Here is a 15,471-nt window from a genome sequence, read left to right as displayed (position 1 = left end):
AACTTACCAAAATACCCTCAGACCCCAGAGGGTTAAAGTGAGTCTATATATGTTCTGCCATTGTATTGAATTCTGCCAACAAGACATTAAATGTGTGTTCACAAATGTGTGTTCACACACATTAAATGTGTGTTCACAAATGTGTGTTCACTCACATTAAATGTGTGTTCACAAGAGTTGTATGTTAAAATTGAGTGTTTGTTATGGATCATTTTTGAAGGATGCATTTGGATTGCATGTGTGGAGTTTGACCACATATGCTACACATGTGAGGACTTGGTATGTTTTTGCTCTCAAGGATGAAGAACTCGAATTTACCGATGAAGTGCAACATGAGATTCACATGGTGGATGGTCTACAGGTTTCCCAATCTTACAGGCGTATCCCACCCACTAAGTATAAGGAAGTCAGAGAACATATCACAAAGCTCCTTAATAAAGTAGTGATTCAAGAAAGCACTAATGCTATTGCTTCCTATCGTGCTGGTTAGGAAAACTGATGGCAGTCTCAGGCTTCATGGCAATTACATGTAGCTGAACTCAAAGACCAAGAGAGACATGTTTCTTCTGCCTTGGATAGAAGTAAGCTTTGATGCACTGGAGCAAATTTATTTTCTTCCATTCATTTAGCTAGTGGACATCATCAGGTTGCTCATTTAAATCAGACATTTATGACTCCATTTGGGTTCTTTGAGTATTCTTGAATGCAATGGACCTTTGGCGTTTCAGCGTCTTATGCAGGCTTCCATGGGTGATCTAATTTTTCAGATCATTCTAGTGTAGCTTGGTGACATACTAGTGTACTCACCCACATTCTCTGAGCACTTGCAGAGACTGGGAGTAGTCTTTGACAGTATCAAGCAGTTTGGCAGCACAAAGGAGGTGTTAGTGCTTTGTGGTCAACAGAGTGCCAGTCAGCTTTTGAGCTGCTGAAGAAGATGCTTACTTCTGCTCCTGTGATTGGGTTTGCAGATTTCAATCTTCCTTTCACATTTGAGACCAATGTGAGCAGTGCAAGCCTGGGTGCTGTCTTAAACCAGCAGCAAGGTGAGTTTAGGAGGATCAGAGATGGATCACTCAATTAGCGGACGGCATAATGCAGCTCCCGATACCCTCTCTAGACAGCCATCAGCAGGGGAGCCTGCCACTCCTGAGGATGCAGAAATATGATGACTGTATTGCCATCTGCAATATAATAAACAAAAGTACAGCTGACTTAGTGATGGCTGGTGAAAAGTGCTGTAGGGTTTGACAGATTTGTGCTTTAGATTGTGGAGTAGAGGAAGGCAGTAACCCTCAAGGAAGTGCACCTACTCTGCCGGGTTTTACAACAGCTGAACTCAAGGAAATAAAAATGAAAGATCCCACTCTCGGTTCTTTCAGAACCTTTTGAGAACATAAACAAAAGCCAACCACTCGTGAGAGATCTGGTCTATCAAAGTCTGTACTGTCACTAATAAAGCAGTGGAAGTGTGTTAGAGAGCTGGATGGCTTGCTTTATAGCATTGTGAATGACCAACATCGTGGTGAATGTCAACAGCTGCTCTTACCTTCATGTCTTTGAGAGCACTGAGCATTGAGCACACAAAAAACTGAAAAGTGATGTGATTGCTGAGCTGAGTAAAATGTATAGTGTAAAGAAAAAACACACCACACCCTATCAGCCTCAGCGAACACGCGTTTTAACAGAACACGCCATGATCTATTACATACAATTCCCCAGAAAAGAAATAGTGTTGGCCAGAACACCTTCCAGAGTTGTTTTATGCTTATAATGTAACACCGCATGCAACCACTGGATACTCACTTTGGAGTCAAGCCGCATCTTCCAGTAGATGCACTACTAGGTCAAGAGCAAACTGTGGACAGAAAACATGATGGGTTAGTGATTCACCAAGACAGATTGAAAGATGCTCAGGAAGAATTTGGGAATACAACAAACAAAAGGCTGCAGAGAGTACTTGACTTGAGTTTGTGGTGATACGGAAAAAATCCATACCGTCTCTTTCACTTTTCCAAATAGGCTAAAACCAATGAGGAAGTAAGAAGGAAATTATATAAAAGAGAGAGAAGCGGGTGAGCAAAGAAAATTAAAACATGCAGGTTATCTAAGCGGGACACATGCTACCTTAAGTCTGGGTGCTGCCATTTGTTTCTGGATTCTCTGTGTGCGCTGAAGAAAATTGATCGCTGACCGGGTACGATCGCAAAGTGATGGAGGAATTGAGCTCTGCACAGGTTGCCTGTTGCAACATAACTCCAGCCTGTCTCACCTGCCATAGGTATTAGCATTCAGGTCCATCATCCTTTAACAACATGGTTTGGTACCAGAGAGAGTTGAGTCGAGCAGTGAACCTGACACTGGCACGGCTCCTAGATTGTCTGAACCAGAGATGAAAAAGCCTGTACCAGCACCAAGAAGAACTAAAAGAGCCAATTCTGGCACACACTCAAACCCATTTAATGAGGCAAAATCAGTATGCAATGCTGTTTCACTCAGTTCTGAAGTCTTGTCTCTGGTGTTAACAAGCCTGGGTAGGGTGTTCTTTAGAGGAGCTGTGAGAACAAAAATGGGACTATTAGCAACAGAGAATGTAGCTAAGTGGAGAAATTTAATGTAATTTAACTCTAGTCATAAATTGGACATGGCCCCATTAAGAACCGGAGTTTTGTAACACCAGAGTTTTGCGACACCTGCTTTCTATCACTCTCTCATGTTACAAAAGTGAGAGTATACATTGAGCAAGAGAGCTCCCGGTTTTGTTTATCAGTTGATTGTTCTTTGGGTAAATATATAATTTTACACAAAATGCTCAATATTTTAGATGAAATAAAACTTCCTGACTTCACTTATTAAAACAGAGGCCTGTTGCACAAAGCCGGTTTCCATGGCTACCCAGAGTTTGAGTGTAGTTTGAGCAAACTCAGTTTTTTCTGAGTCTATTTTAGGGACTGGGGAACCTTTTATCTTTTGAGCAGCACATTAAAATGCATTATTGAGTTTCTTTGCATTTCTTTGCATTCTGTGCCTGTAATGTTGGCCCATATTGATAGGATAGCATCTTGCAGTTGATGGGTACATGGTGGCCATAAAGGGATGGACATGGTCAGAAACAATGCTCAGGTAGGCCGTGGCATTTAAACGATGCCCAATTGGCACTAAGGGGCCTAAAGTGTGCCAAGTAAACATCCCCCACACCATTACACCACCAGCCTGCACAGTGGTAACAAGGCATGATGGATTCATATTCTCATTCTGTTTACGCCAAATTCTGACTCTACCATCTGAATGTCTCAACAGAAATCGAGACTCATCAGACCAGGCAACATTTTTCCAGTCTTCAACTGTCCAATTTTGGTGAGCTCTTGCAAATTGTAGCCTCTTTTTCCTATTTGTAGTGGAGATGAGTGGTACCCGGTGGGGTCTTCTGCTGTTGTAGCCCATCCGCCTCAAGGTTGTGCGTGTTGTGGCTTCACAAATGCTTTGCTGCATACCTCAGTTGTAACGAGTGGTTGTTTCAGGCAAAGTTGCTCTTCTATCAGCTTGAATCAGTCGGCCCATTCTCCTCTGACCTCTAGCATCAACAAGGCATTTTTCGCCCACAGGACTGCCGCATACTGGATGTTTTTCCCTTTTCACACCATTCTTTGTAAACCCTAGAAATGGTTGTGCGTGAAAATTCCAGTAACTGAGCAGATTGTGAAATACTCAGACCGGCCCGTCTGGCACCAACAACCATGCCAAGCTCAAAATTGCTTAAATCACCTTTCTTTCCCATTCTGACATTCAGTTTGGAGTTCAGGAGATTGTCTTGACCAGGACCACACCCCTAAATGCATTGAAGCAACTGCCATGTGATTGGTTGATTAGATAATTGCATTAATGAGAAATTGAACAGGTGTTCCTAATAATCCTTTAGGTGAGTGTATATATGCATGTGCACATGTGCTGTAAAGAACCAGTTAAGTGTACTTTGAAAGAACAGAGCATTTGAACATATTCACTCATACATGTAAAAAACATTTTTTGGCCATAACCCTGAATATGACTTTTGAAAAGGGCTGTTGAGATGTGTTAACGCTTATGAATTATAATGTTTTGGTAGGTCATGTTCTGGCCCACGCTGAGGCCCCCCCATCAGGAATAGTTCACTTTGATGAAGATGAATTCTGGACAGAGGGGAAGTATTATGGCTCTAATCTGCGCATTGTTGCCGCTCATGAGATTGGTCATGCTCTTGGACTGGGCCACTCACAGTACAGCAATGCCCTTATGGCAGCACACTACACTGGTTACCAGGTCAACTTTAGACTGCACATTGATGATATCAGAGGAATCCAAGCCATATATGGTGAGATGTTCAGTTGACTTTCTTGAAAATATTAAGTTTTGCCAATACATAAAACTCTCTTAACTCATTACTCTTTCACTCAGGTAAAAGGGCCTCGAGTATGACTGCTGATGATATCTCTGATGTGGTAAATCACACTACCACAGCCCCCTTTCCCAGGGGTGACAAGTCAGATCCATGCAACGCTAAACTCGATGCAATTATTCTGGGTGAGAAAGCCAAAGTTATGCTGTGTAGAATTACATATGGCCTCAGTTCATTCAGCTTCAACAAATGCAATGGATTTGCTTGTTCATTGACTTACCATGTGATGTTAATTCTTTGTGTTAGGTCCCTGGCGTAAAACATATGCCTTCAGTGGAGATTATGTGTGGACAGTAACAGATATAGGTCATTATCCTCCAGTTAAGATAAGTCTACTGTGGAATGGGCTACTAGGAAACCTAAATGCAGCCGTATATTCCCCAAAAACCAACAAGACGTACTTCTTTAAAGGTAAATTTGTATTCTCAGGCTTGGATCTAAAAAAATATTTATGGGGTGGCGTGAGGGGTGGCAACACCAAAGTATAGTTCTTCTGGATAAAGATATCAAGCATTATTGCAACAAGCACTAGATTATTTAATTCAAGTCGTTTTTATTTGTATAATGCTTTTCACAACCCAGAACATTTTAAAGCAGCTTTACAGTAAACACAACAGGGAAAACACACACTTTTGTAATTACACTTTTAAATCAAAACCCTTATGACAACTTTCCTGTGTGACAATTAGCTCCGGTCTCCCTGTCAAAATAATGTTGCTTCAGTATTTATATACTTTTTCAAAAATATTTCACATATAGAACTGCCAATCTAAGTCCAATGAATAAATTACACTATTAAGCATCATTGGGGTAAGAACTGGGAAAGGCAGAAACATGGGATGAAAAGAAAATGTGATTCATAATGACATGTTGTGTATAGCAGGGGTGCAGGGCTGGACTGGTTATCTGGCAAACTGGGCATTTGCCGGTGGGCAGACATACATTGGAGCCGATCATGGTCGGACTGGCCATCGGGAGAATCAAGTGGGCCGGTGGGTTGGCCACGAAACGGGCTGAATGGGCCGCGATAAGCTAAAATGAGCCACCGCGTTATGCAGAAAGGACCACAAAATGACGCCGCAATATGCAGAAAAGGACAGCAAAGGCTTACAAATGAGGAACATATCACACAATATGTCATGCAAAAGTCAACAATATCTGCAGTATCACACTGCCAAGTCCTCTGCTAGATTAGTATAGAAGCTAACACTGAAGAAAGAGACAGATTTTTTTGTAATATTATTGTTAAATAGTAAGTGTGTTTAATGTGGATTGATTAAGTGCTCACGGAACAGATGTGTTTTCAGTTGTTTCTTGAATGTTGAGATAGTATCAGCAGATCATGTGGAGGCTGGAAGCTCATTCCACCAGAGATGGACAGAGAGAGTGAATGATCGTGAAATGGACTTTATGCCTCTTTGCAATGAAACACCAAGCACCACTCGTTCATTGATTGTAGAGAGCGACATAGACCTTGAGGAGCCAAGAGTCAAAGCCTTAAATTTGATGTGTGGCAGCTACTGGCAGCCAGTGGAAAGAAATCAAGAGCGGGGCGACATGAGCCCTCTTATGTTGATTGAAGACCAGATGCACTTCAGCATTCTGGACCATCTGCAGTGGCTTAATCGTGCTAGCTGGGAGACTGGCCAACAGGGCATTACAGTAGTCCAATCTTGAAATTAACAGAACTTGGATCAGGAGCTGTGTAGAATATTCAGTCAGGAAAGGTCTGATTTCTCTGATGTTGTAAAGCATGAACTCACAAGATCAGGCGGTTGTTGAGTTAAGCTGGTCATCCACCACCACTGCCAATTTCCAAGCTGTCTAAATTGGGGTTAGCATAGTTGAACCAAGATGAATAGAGAGGTTGAGGTCAACAGTGAGCATAACACAAAGTAATGCCTAAATAAAAATAAACTGCACAAATAATTGTAATTACAAGTCAACTCCAACATCGTATCTGTATTGATACATCATATATAGTAATCATTAAGAAAGTGTGAGTCATTAGTAGATTATGTGCCAAGATTTTAATCATAAACTAAAATGTTTACACACTAAAACTAAATGTAAAAAATTGTAATCTGAAATAATACAAAACAAATGACATAATTGGAAAAAGTGAAACTAAACTAAAATAATTTTTCATGGCTCTGAAACTTACTAAAATAAAATAAAAATAATCTTGAATTATATTTTGTTTTTAAACCTTTAAATCCGCCATTACTGTAACATGAAGATGCCACTAGACGGCAATAATAGATGGCCTATTGTGCTCATTGTATTAGCAACAGAGTGGTAATCACTACCAATATCCATTATGTGGGTGATCGAGAACTTGGGGGTAAAACTAGCTTTAGAGGAGCGGAGACAAAGGGAGGAGGGAGCACAGGAACCATTCCTCAACCTCACTGACCACCGCAACCTGGAATACATCAGGATAGCCAAACGGTTGAATTCCCGACAAGCCAGATGGGCCCTGTTCTTCTCCAGATTGAATTTCACTCTCTCTTATTGCACAGGATCCAAAAACATCAAAGCGAGGGAGGGAACATCCTCAACTGCCCAAAGACTATAATCCATTCCTTCCGCATTGTTACTCCAGTCCTCTGGTGGGTTGACAAGGACATCCGTCATGCTCAAAAGAAGGCTCTCCTCTACCCTTATGTTCTATGGATGTTAGTGTGTTCATAATAGCATTATACTCTATGCATTTTTACTGTGGTATTGAAATTTCAAATATCAAGAATTGCATTGAAGTGGACTTTGTGGTTAAAGTTTGTGGTTATAACATTCTTTCTCAGATATGCGTTTCATTTTACTCTTATATCAGTAATACAGTTCAGTTGGTCTTATTTAAATGACAATTATTTGTATTTTTATAATTAATATTTTTAATAATAAATGTTTAATGCATGATTTTCAATCATGCTATTTTTAAACAGCACAATGAGAACTTAAGACATTACAGATATTACTGCATCATTTTCTGATACAATATGTGTTGTGAAAAGCGCTATACAAATCAAAATGACTTGTCTAAGACACACACTCCAGTAGCCAAAACATGTGATTGGCTGCTGCTGTAATCAACCATGGGATCGGTCACAATTGTCAAGGACAGCTGTAGCCAATTACTGTATGCATTTGGTTTAAAGTTGAGTCAGTTCTTCATAAATAATCTCTTATATAATGACTCTTATACTCCAGAAAAGTAGTGCAGACTCTCAGGTGGTAGATACAAGTTTGACTCTTGCTTATGTCATACTGTACAGCAACTTTCTGTTTCCCTCAACCCATCCTTTCCTGTCACTTCTCAACTCTTTCAGTCTCTTTTATTAAAAATGGCAAAAATAAAGTAAACTAAATGCAAAGCCCATTTTAAATGTGATTCTATTCCATCTTCTTCTTATTTTTAATAAGTATATTATTTATATGATTTTTTTTCTTACAAGATAATGCTGATTATGTGTTGTAAACTTGTCTGCTCTCCCTCATCATCCATATTGTCAAACAAATAGACAAACAAAAACACCAAAAAGTATATACATGTACACCAATCAGCCACAACATTACAACCTGCCTAATATTGTGTAGGTCCCCCTTGTGCCGACAACCCACATCTCAGAATAGCATTGCTATTCTTCTTAACACAATTGTACAGAGTGGTTATCTGAGTTACCATAGACTTTGTCAATTCAAACCAGTCTGGCCATTCTCTGTTGACCAGGAGTAAACTTTCATAAATAATATGTTTTATTTCTTGTAAAAGCCAGCAAAACGTTTTTCAGACGTTGTTAAAGTGTCCAGGAATGTTCCAGGGCCAAGGTGGCAACCCAAGTGAGGAGGTCAAGACATAACAGCAATTGTATAACTCGAGTCTGAAGGACAATAAAGACATCTTTTTGGGTCTAAACTCCTGAAGAGAAATAGTCTGGTGTCTCATAGCAGTTGTAGCATGGATGCGCCAATCGCATGTGTATGCACGCAAAGTCGTATGGAGTATACTTTGACAGGCTCATGTTTGACTGTATGCAAATGCTGAGCATTTGCGTTAAAATCGAAGTATATTTTAGGCACACATGCAAGCGCACATAACAACTACCTATTGCGCAGTACTAGAAATAATGTGCAGTTGTGCATACTTGCTTTTTTTTAATGAAATATCACAAGCAACCTAAAGAGACCACCAAAATGTTGGGCTGTGCAATATGAACAAAAATATAATTTTAGAGATTTTTGATAGAGATTGTGATTGCAAGTTTAATGGCAATTTTGGCAAATATTGTTCCTTATTCATACATTTTACATTAATGCATTTTAGTGTTAAAAAAAGAATTCAGGAGGGAAATAAAATGTCACTGTATAAATTATAGACAAAACATTTGCATAAATTCCCAATTTCTGTTCTGTTCTCTCACTGTTACATACTATGTGCGCTGCATTCTGATTGGCGAGATCTTGTCAGTGTACCAAAGATGTGCACCAATCCCAAAGGTGAATTGAACATCACATGATTTTAAGTAAAATATAAAATAAAATGGCAACTTCCACAATTTAGAAATTGCACATGCTTATATAAAAATATGTGCAATTAATTTTGCAGAACTACCAAAGGACCCTTATGTATAATATCAAAAAGAATACATTTATATTGGAACAGTCAAAGTATTCGTTTACTTCACGGCCAAAAATTGTTGTCAATCAGAAGCTCCTAACTTGCTGTAGGAAATGTATAAGTATAAAGGTAGACGAGATCAGCTAAAGTGCCCGCATTCTCACACCAATATATGTAAGGAATTGGTTGATGTAGATATACACGGTACATATTAAAGCTCCGCAATTCTACACCATTATATGTAAGGAAACAGTATGTGTGAGCTAGAAATTAAATTAAATTGTCCTTACTCTACGTTATTACGTAAGGAAATTTATAATGGAATTAGTTGCTTTCGAAAACCATTATAAATTAGATACATTTTATGGAGTGGTGGTGTAGGTGGCTAAAGCACTAAACTGTTAAGCAGAAGGTTGCCGGTTCGATCCCCACAGCCACTACCATTGTGTCCTTGAGCAAGGCACTAAACTCCAGGTTGCTCCGGGGGGATTGTCCCTGTAATAAGGGCTCTGTAAGTCGCTTTGGATAAAAGCATCTGCCAAATGCATATATAAATTAATTAATTAATTACAAATAACTACATTATTTGTCTGAATAAAATTCTCCACCATTGAAATCCTAATGCAATGTCTCATTGTATCTGCTCAAAATTTCTACTGTAAGGAATTAGGTTTAATAAGGGAATTATTATTAATTCACTTATTGGAGTAATATTACTCTCATGTCTTATTGAAAATAATATTACACATATTTAGGTACAGCTTTGAAGCTAAATCTTTTAAAAACAGGCATGAGATTATTTATCAAAATATACAACAGTCAAATGATCTTTGAATACAGACAAACTTTATTGCTATTCTAAACATAAAACTAATCTAACACAAAAACATGAAACGGGTTGGTGAGTAAAGTGACAGAATATTAATTAAGGTCTAGGTTACGGCTGTAACCTCCGTTCCCTGCTGGAGGGAACGAGACGTTGTGTCGGAGAAGCAACACTAGGGGTCTCTCTTGAGCACCGAATATACCTCTGATCTATGAAAAAATGCCAATGAGAAGTTGGCAGCCAGTATTTGCATACCCCGCCACCGGACATACGGGTATAAAGGCGAGGAAATACTAGAGTTCATTCAGGATTTTTCTGAGGAGCCGGAAATGGTTCTGGCCACTACAGCGGTTCAGCTCAGCGACCTGGCCGGGAAGACACAACGTCTCGTTCCCTCCATCAGGGAACTGAGGTTACATCCGTAACCTAGATGTTCCCCATCTGTCGTTCTCTTCGACGTTGTGTCAGAGAAGCAACACTAGGGGTCCAATTTAAATCACGCCATGCGCTGAGCCGTGTACGTGTTCTGCTGACACAGGAATGGGCAGGTATTTCTTACGTGCCAAACGACTGGCTGTATCAGACTGCACATACCCTTCCCCAATGCCCCAAAAAAGTTGTCGGAATCCTTCTGGTTACCCTAGACAGGGGAACAAGGCGACGCTTGCCAACCTGGGAACGGGCCAAGCCTGGCCGGACCTCTTTTCTCTCTATGTTTCTCGCATAGAGCAATAGACAGCCGGGGCCCTTATATGCATCGAGGGAAGGGGTCTTACCCAATTTCCTATTCTTTCAGGGGGAAAAGACCCTGCAGAGACCACACCTACCCAGCGGGGAGGTAAAGTGGTGAATACATCACATGTGTTTTAAGGCGACACGTGGAAGTGGCACGGTGGTAGATCCAGCCTCAGCGAGGGGGAGTTGCTACAACACGGCAACCGAAGGGCAGCCGAGACTTACCCAAGGAAAACATGGGTCCGCTCTTAAGGGGACCATATCGCGGAAAATACACACAGGGGGAGTCAGAGTAGGAGTCCTCACCCTGTGGAGCACCTATTCCAGTACAGGGTAGACTGAGTACCCGCAGTGGATTGGGTCGGCAAGTTCCTCCACTGAACTGCGGACCCATGAGTGCTAGGGAGGAATCAACCAGTGATTGGAGATGTGGAATCTCCTGGGAAAAAAAGAAGCACAATTTTACCTAAACCGAGGGAAAGGGCACTATATGCAAGCGATTCACCAGGCCAGCCCATTAGCGCGTTACTGATATCTACTGGCTCGGACCTGAGAAAACACGGGATGAAACTGACTCAAGCCTGAGACTGTAATATCTCGTAAGGTGTTGTGTGTTGCCCAACCCGCTGCTCTACAAATGTCTGCTAGGGAGGTACCCCTGGCCAGTGCCCATGAGGACGCAACACTCCTTGTTGAGGGAGCTCGGAACCGCAAGGGGGGCATGGCCTGGGTGTGATAGGCCAATGAAAAGTCGTCTACTACCCAGTGGGAAAGCCTCTGTTTGGAGACAGCGTTTCCTTTCCGCTGTCCCCCAAAGCATACAAAAAGCTGCTCAGAACATCTAAAGCTCTGCGTGCAGTCCAGATAGGTACGCAAGGCACGTACTGGACACAGCAACGAAGGGGCTTGGTCTGCCTCCTCCCGGGGCAGCACTTGCAGGTCCACTACCTGGTCTCTGAAGGGCGTGGTAGGAACCTTGGGCACGTAGCCCGGTTGCGGCCTTAGGATCACATGAGTGTCTGCTGGACCGAACTCCAGGCAAGTGTCGCTGACAGAGAATGCTTGCAGGTCCCCGACCCTCTTGATGGAAGCGAGCGTGATCAGCAGGGCAGTCTTAAGAGAGAGGGCCCTGAGTCCAGCTGATTCCAGCAGCTCGAAGGGAGGTCTCTGGAGGCCCGCGAGGACTACCAAGAGACCCAGGAGGGGAACAGGCTTGGCCGGGAGGGATTTAACCTCCGGGCGCCTCTTAGGAACCTGACAATTAAGTCGTGCTTACCAAGGGACTTGCCATCTACTGCGTTGTGGTGAGCCGCGATAGCAGCGACACACATCTTTGGGTGGAAGGGGACAGCCTCCCCTCCAGCCTCTCTTGCAGGAATAAGAGCACTGACCTAACTGCGCAACTCTGTGGGTCTTCAGCCCGGGAAGAACACCAATCTGCGAACAAGCACCACGTCAGGGCGTAGAGCTGCCTGGTAGAAGGGGCTCTAGCTTGGTTGATCGTGTCTACGATGGTAGGTGGTAGACCAGATAGATCTTCCGCATACCTTCCAGGGACCAGACGTGAAGTTTCCAGAGGTCTGGATGCGGATGCCAGAGTGTGTCCTGCCCCTGAGAAAGAAGGTCCTTCCTCAGGCGAATTTGCCAGGGAGGGGCTGTCGCGAGGAGTACGAGGTCCGAGAACCAGGCCCGGGTGGGCCAATAGTGAGCCACTAGTGTGATTTGTTCCTCGTCCTCCCTGACCTTGCACAGCACCTGTGCAAGAAGGCTCACTGGGGGGAATGCGTACTTGCGTAGCCCCTTTGGCAAGCTGTGTGCCAGTGCGTCTGCCCCAAGGGGAGCCTCTGTTCGGGTGTACCAGAGCGGGTAATGGGAGGTCTCTCGGGAGGCAAACAGGTCTACCTGGGCTCTGCCGAATCATTCCCAAATCAGCTGGACCGACTGGGGGTGAAGCCTCCACTCTCCGCTGGGCAAGCGTTGTCGTGACAGTGCGTCCTGGGGGTGAAGCCTCCACTCTCTGCTGGGCAAGCGTTGTCGTGACAGTGCGTCCTGGGGGTGAAGCCTCCACTCTCCGCTGGGCAAGCGTTGTCGTGACAGTGCGTCGGGGATGTGAGTGGCACGCAGCGACCTGAGTCTCTCACTCTTTTAACTCTCTTAGAGTTTGGGTTTCTGCACGGTCAAAGCACCCAGGGGCAATTTGCACTGCCGTGCAAGAAGGAGAAATCGCCGCATGCAGAGCATCAGAGGAATACTGGAACTGGTGTGATTTCACGCGAACAGCATGCACAACCATCGGCTCCGAAGAAATTTTCTGAATGAACTCTAATATTTCCTCACCTTTATACCCATATGTCCGGCGGCGGGGTATGCAAATACTGGCTGCCAACTTCTCATTGGCCTTTATTCATATATCAGAGGTATATTCGGTGCTCAAGAGAGACCCGTAGTGTCGCTTCTCCGACACAACGTCGAAGAGAGCGACAGACGGGGAACAGATAATTAACTTATAGAGTCTGTTGACAATGCCTTAAGAACCATTTATCCTTCTTTTAGTCTACATCGAATTGCAATCGGATTACCCAATGTATTTAACTAATTCACCAGCACTTTGAGCAAAAGTGTGGCGATGTACTTATGTGTCATCACGTTTCCTTGTGTTACTTGGCTCTTGGTCGAATGTTCGTTCCGTTGATGTTTGGACCTCTGTTAGATTGGATAGTTATTGACTGGATGAATGATGAGGTGGGCTTTGAAGCAAGGACTTCCGCACAGAGGACCCATGACTCCCATTGGTACAGCTGTGAACTGTAGAGCAGAGAGTGAGAGGCTTCCTTGGGACTTTGTGTGTTCCAAGTTTTCCTTGGACTCTGCATGGCACGGAGGATCTGGAAGAAGCATGCGATTCGCCGGCAGTAAAGTTAGGAAGAGAGGAGATGGAGAATAGAGAAGAGGTTGAGAGCCGAGAAGGGAGTTCTTCCTGTTTGGAGACATTTTATCTGAAATTGGCCGCATCCCAAAAGTGTCCTGCGCCAATCAGAAGTGGCTTTTCAGAGTCACGCGGTCGACTGGTCTATCCCTTTTCAGAATTGATTTATGACCCTTTGTTTGGGTGATGCTTGGGACTTCCCGCACAAAAAATAGTGCATGTTTAATCATAAACTTTTATATCTTGACAACAGCACAAGAGACATGACATTCCCTGTCATCAACATTCTCTACTTAACCCAGCAAGCGTTTGCATACTACATATGACATTCTTTCATGAATATTATACATGTAGGTAACAAAACATGAAAATCCCTGGTTACAAATCATACTGGTTAATTCATTCATTTTACAACATGGATAATACATTACACGTCATGAGAAACCTGATTATCGAGGTATAATATCCTGTTGAATCTTGAAGTTACCATGCATGCAAGATAAAAAATGATAATCATCGATTTGTTAGTTAGAAGTGATTACAAATCATTACACATATTTTAAAAAGATACTTCAGGCTATAATCATTCATTTTTCAGTTATAAATGTTACCATAGTTCAAATACATTTTCAGAATTATCTAGCAAGGCTAGGTATGCTGTAAATTGGGGTTTTAAATCCATACTGTATATTTTAAAGGGTTAACTCAGCAAAGTACTGTGACTTTGTGTGAAATGTTCATGGATGATGAAATGTCCTGTTTAGCTACTGTTTGGAGGATAATAATCATGATGTCTCGTGATCTGATGTGTCTCAGTGTAGCAAACTGGTTTATATCGGGGGACAAAACAGCATGAGTTTTGAGTCTTTATTGGGAACCCCAGGATTTTATGTTCTTTAATTGCTTGTGACCTTCGAACTTATGGCCTCTTTGCCGAGAAGTTCTTAAGTCATGTGCGATCTAGAAAAGTCTCTTTGTTAGTTTTATTGGCCAGATGTGAGACTCATTGGCGCCTTCTTTTAATTGATAACGTTGAGGAATTCTAATTCAAAGGTTGTGGGTTTTTCCTAGATTCAAATCATATTGCTGCAATTCTTCTGCATGGATAATCCTACATATTCCCCCTTTCATATTCCCCCACATAAACTGTATATGTATGTGACAAAACTGATTAACTGTCCTACTGATATCACAAACAGTTGGCAAATGTTAACGGCACATACATTATTTTGCATTTAATATTGTAATATCGTGCATGGGTTGACATGGACACCTCAAAACTGCACTGTGGCTTATCAAATTAGAAAGCAACTACTGACTACTGACCTGACACGATTATTGTTAGCTGATGGGGAAGTTACAGAGGTAGGCAATGGCTGTGTATTTTCTTTTATAGCACAAAAGTCCAGGAGCATCTGTTTTCATTGGTTGGTTGTTCTCCCCAGGCTGATGACTGTGTAGTTCAGCAGCCACTAAAGCAGCCACTAAATGCTTAGGAAGCCTGACTAGAGTCACTCAGCATGCCCTGAATTCGAACGTGTGACTCCAGGTGTGGTAGTCTGCATTTTTACTTGCTGAGCTACCCAGGCCCCCAACAAGGCACTTTTTGCTGAAAATATAAAACAAGTAACTCTGAACAAAGATGTTCACAATAAATAATTCTGAAAATGTTTGTATCTTACCTCAGTTTCAGTGAACTTGTTTACATTCAGCTGATCTGTTTGTTTGTTAGTGGTGGATAATGTTTTATATACAGTAGATATACATATCATCGCTTGGGCTTTCAAGAAACAGGAAAAATTCCTGACTTTAAATAATGATAATAATGAAATAAATAAATTACATGTGTATGGCGTTTGCGTTGTAGGGATGTACAGGCAGATTTCCAATATAAAATCGGTGATTGAATGATTAATGTTTACTCGCTGAAA

At 42.2% G+C, this 15,471-nt stretch overlaps 1 protein-coding gene across 1 annotated transcript in view; it reads left to right on the top strand.

Annotated features, from left to right (window-relative positions):
• The window catches only part of mmp19 (matrix metallopeptidase 19), a 269,832-nt gene that overhangs the window by 248,294 nt on the left and 6,067 nt on the right, over window positions 1-15,471 (top strand). Inside the window, exons 5-7 of the mRNA XM_052111502.1 lie at window positions 4,106-4,351; window positions 4,435-4,560; window positions 4,682-4,846. Coding sequence (XP_051967462.1) covers window positions 4,106-4,351; window positions 4,435-4,560; window positions 4,682-4,846 — 537 coding nt within the window. The remainder of the gene's footprint in view (window positions 1-4,105; window positions 4,352-4,434; window positions 4,561-4,681; window positions 4,847-15,471) is intronic.

The sequence above is a fragment of the Xyrauchen texanus genome, chromosome 39, assembly GCF_025860055.1.
Source record: "Xyrauchen texanus isolate HMW12.3.18 chromosome 39, RBS_HiC_50CHRs, whole genome shotgun sequence".
NCBI classification, from domain to species: domain Eukaryota; kingdom Metazoa; phylum Chordata; class Actinopteri; order Cypriniformes; family Catostomidae; genus Xyrauchen; species Xyrauchen texanus.
The sequence above is the reverse complement of the archived record's forward strand: the minus strand, read 5'-3'. Positions and strand labels throughout refer to the sequence as shown.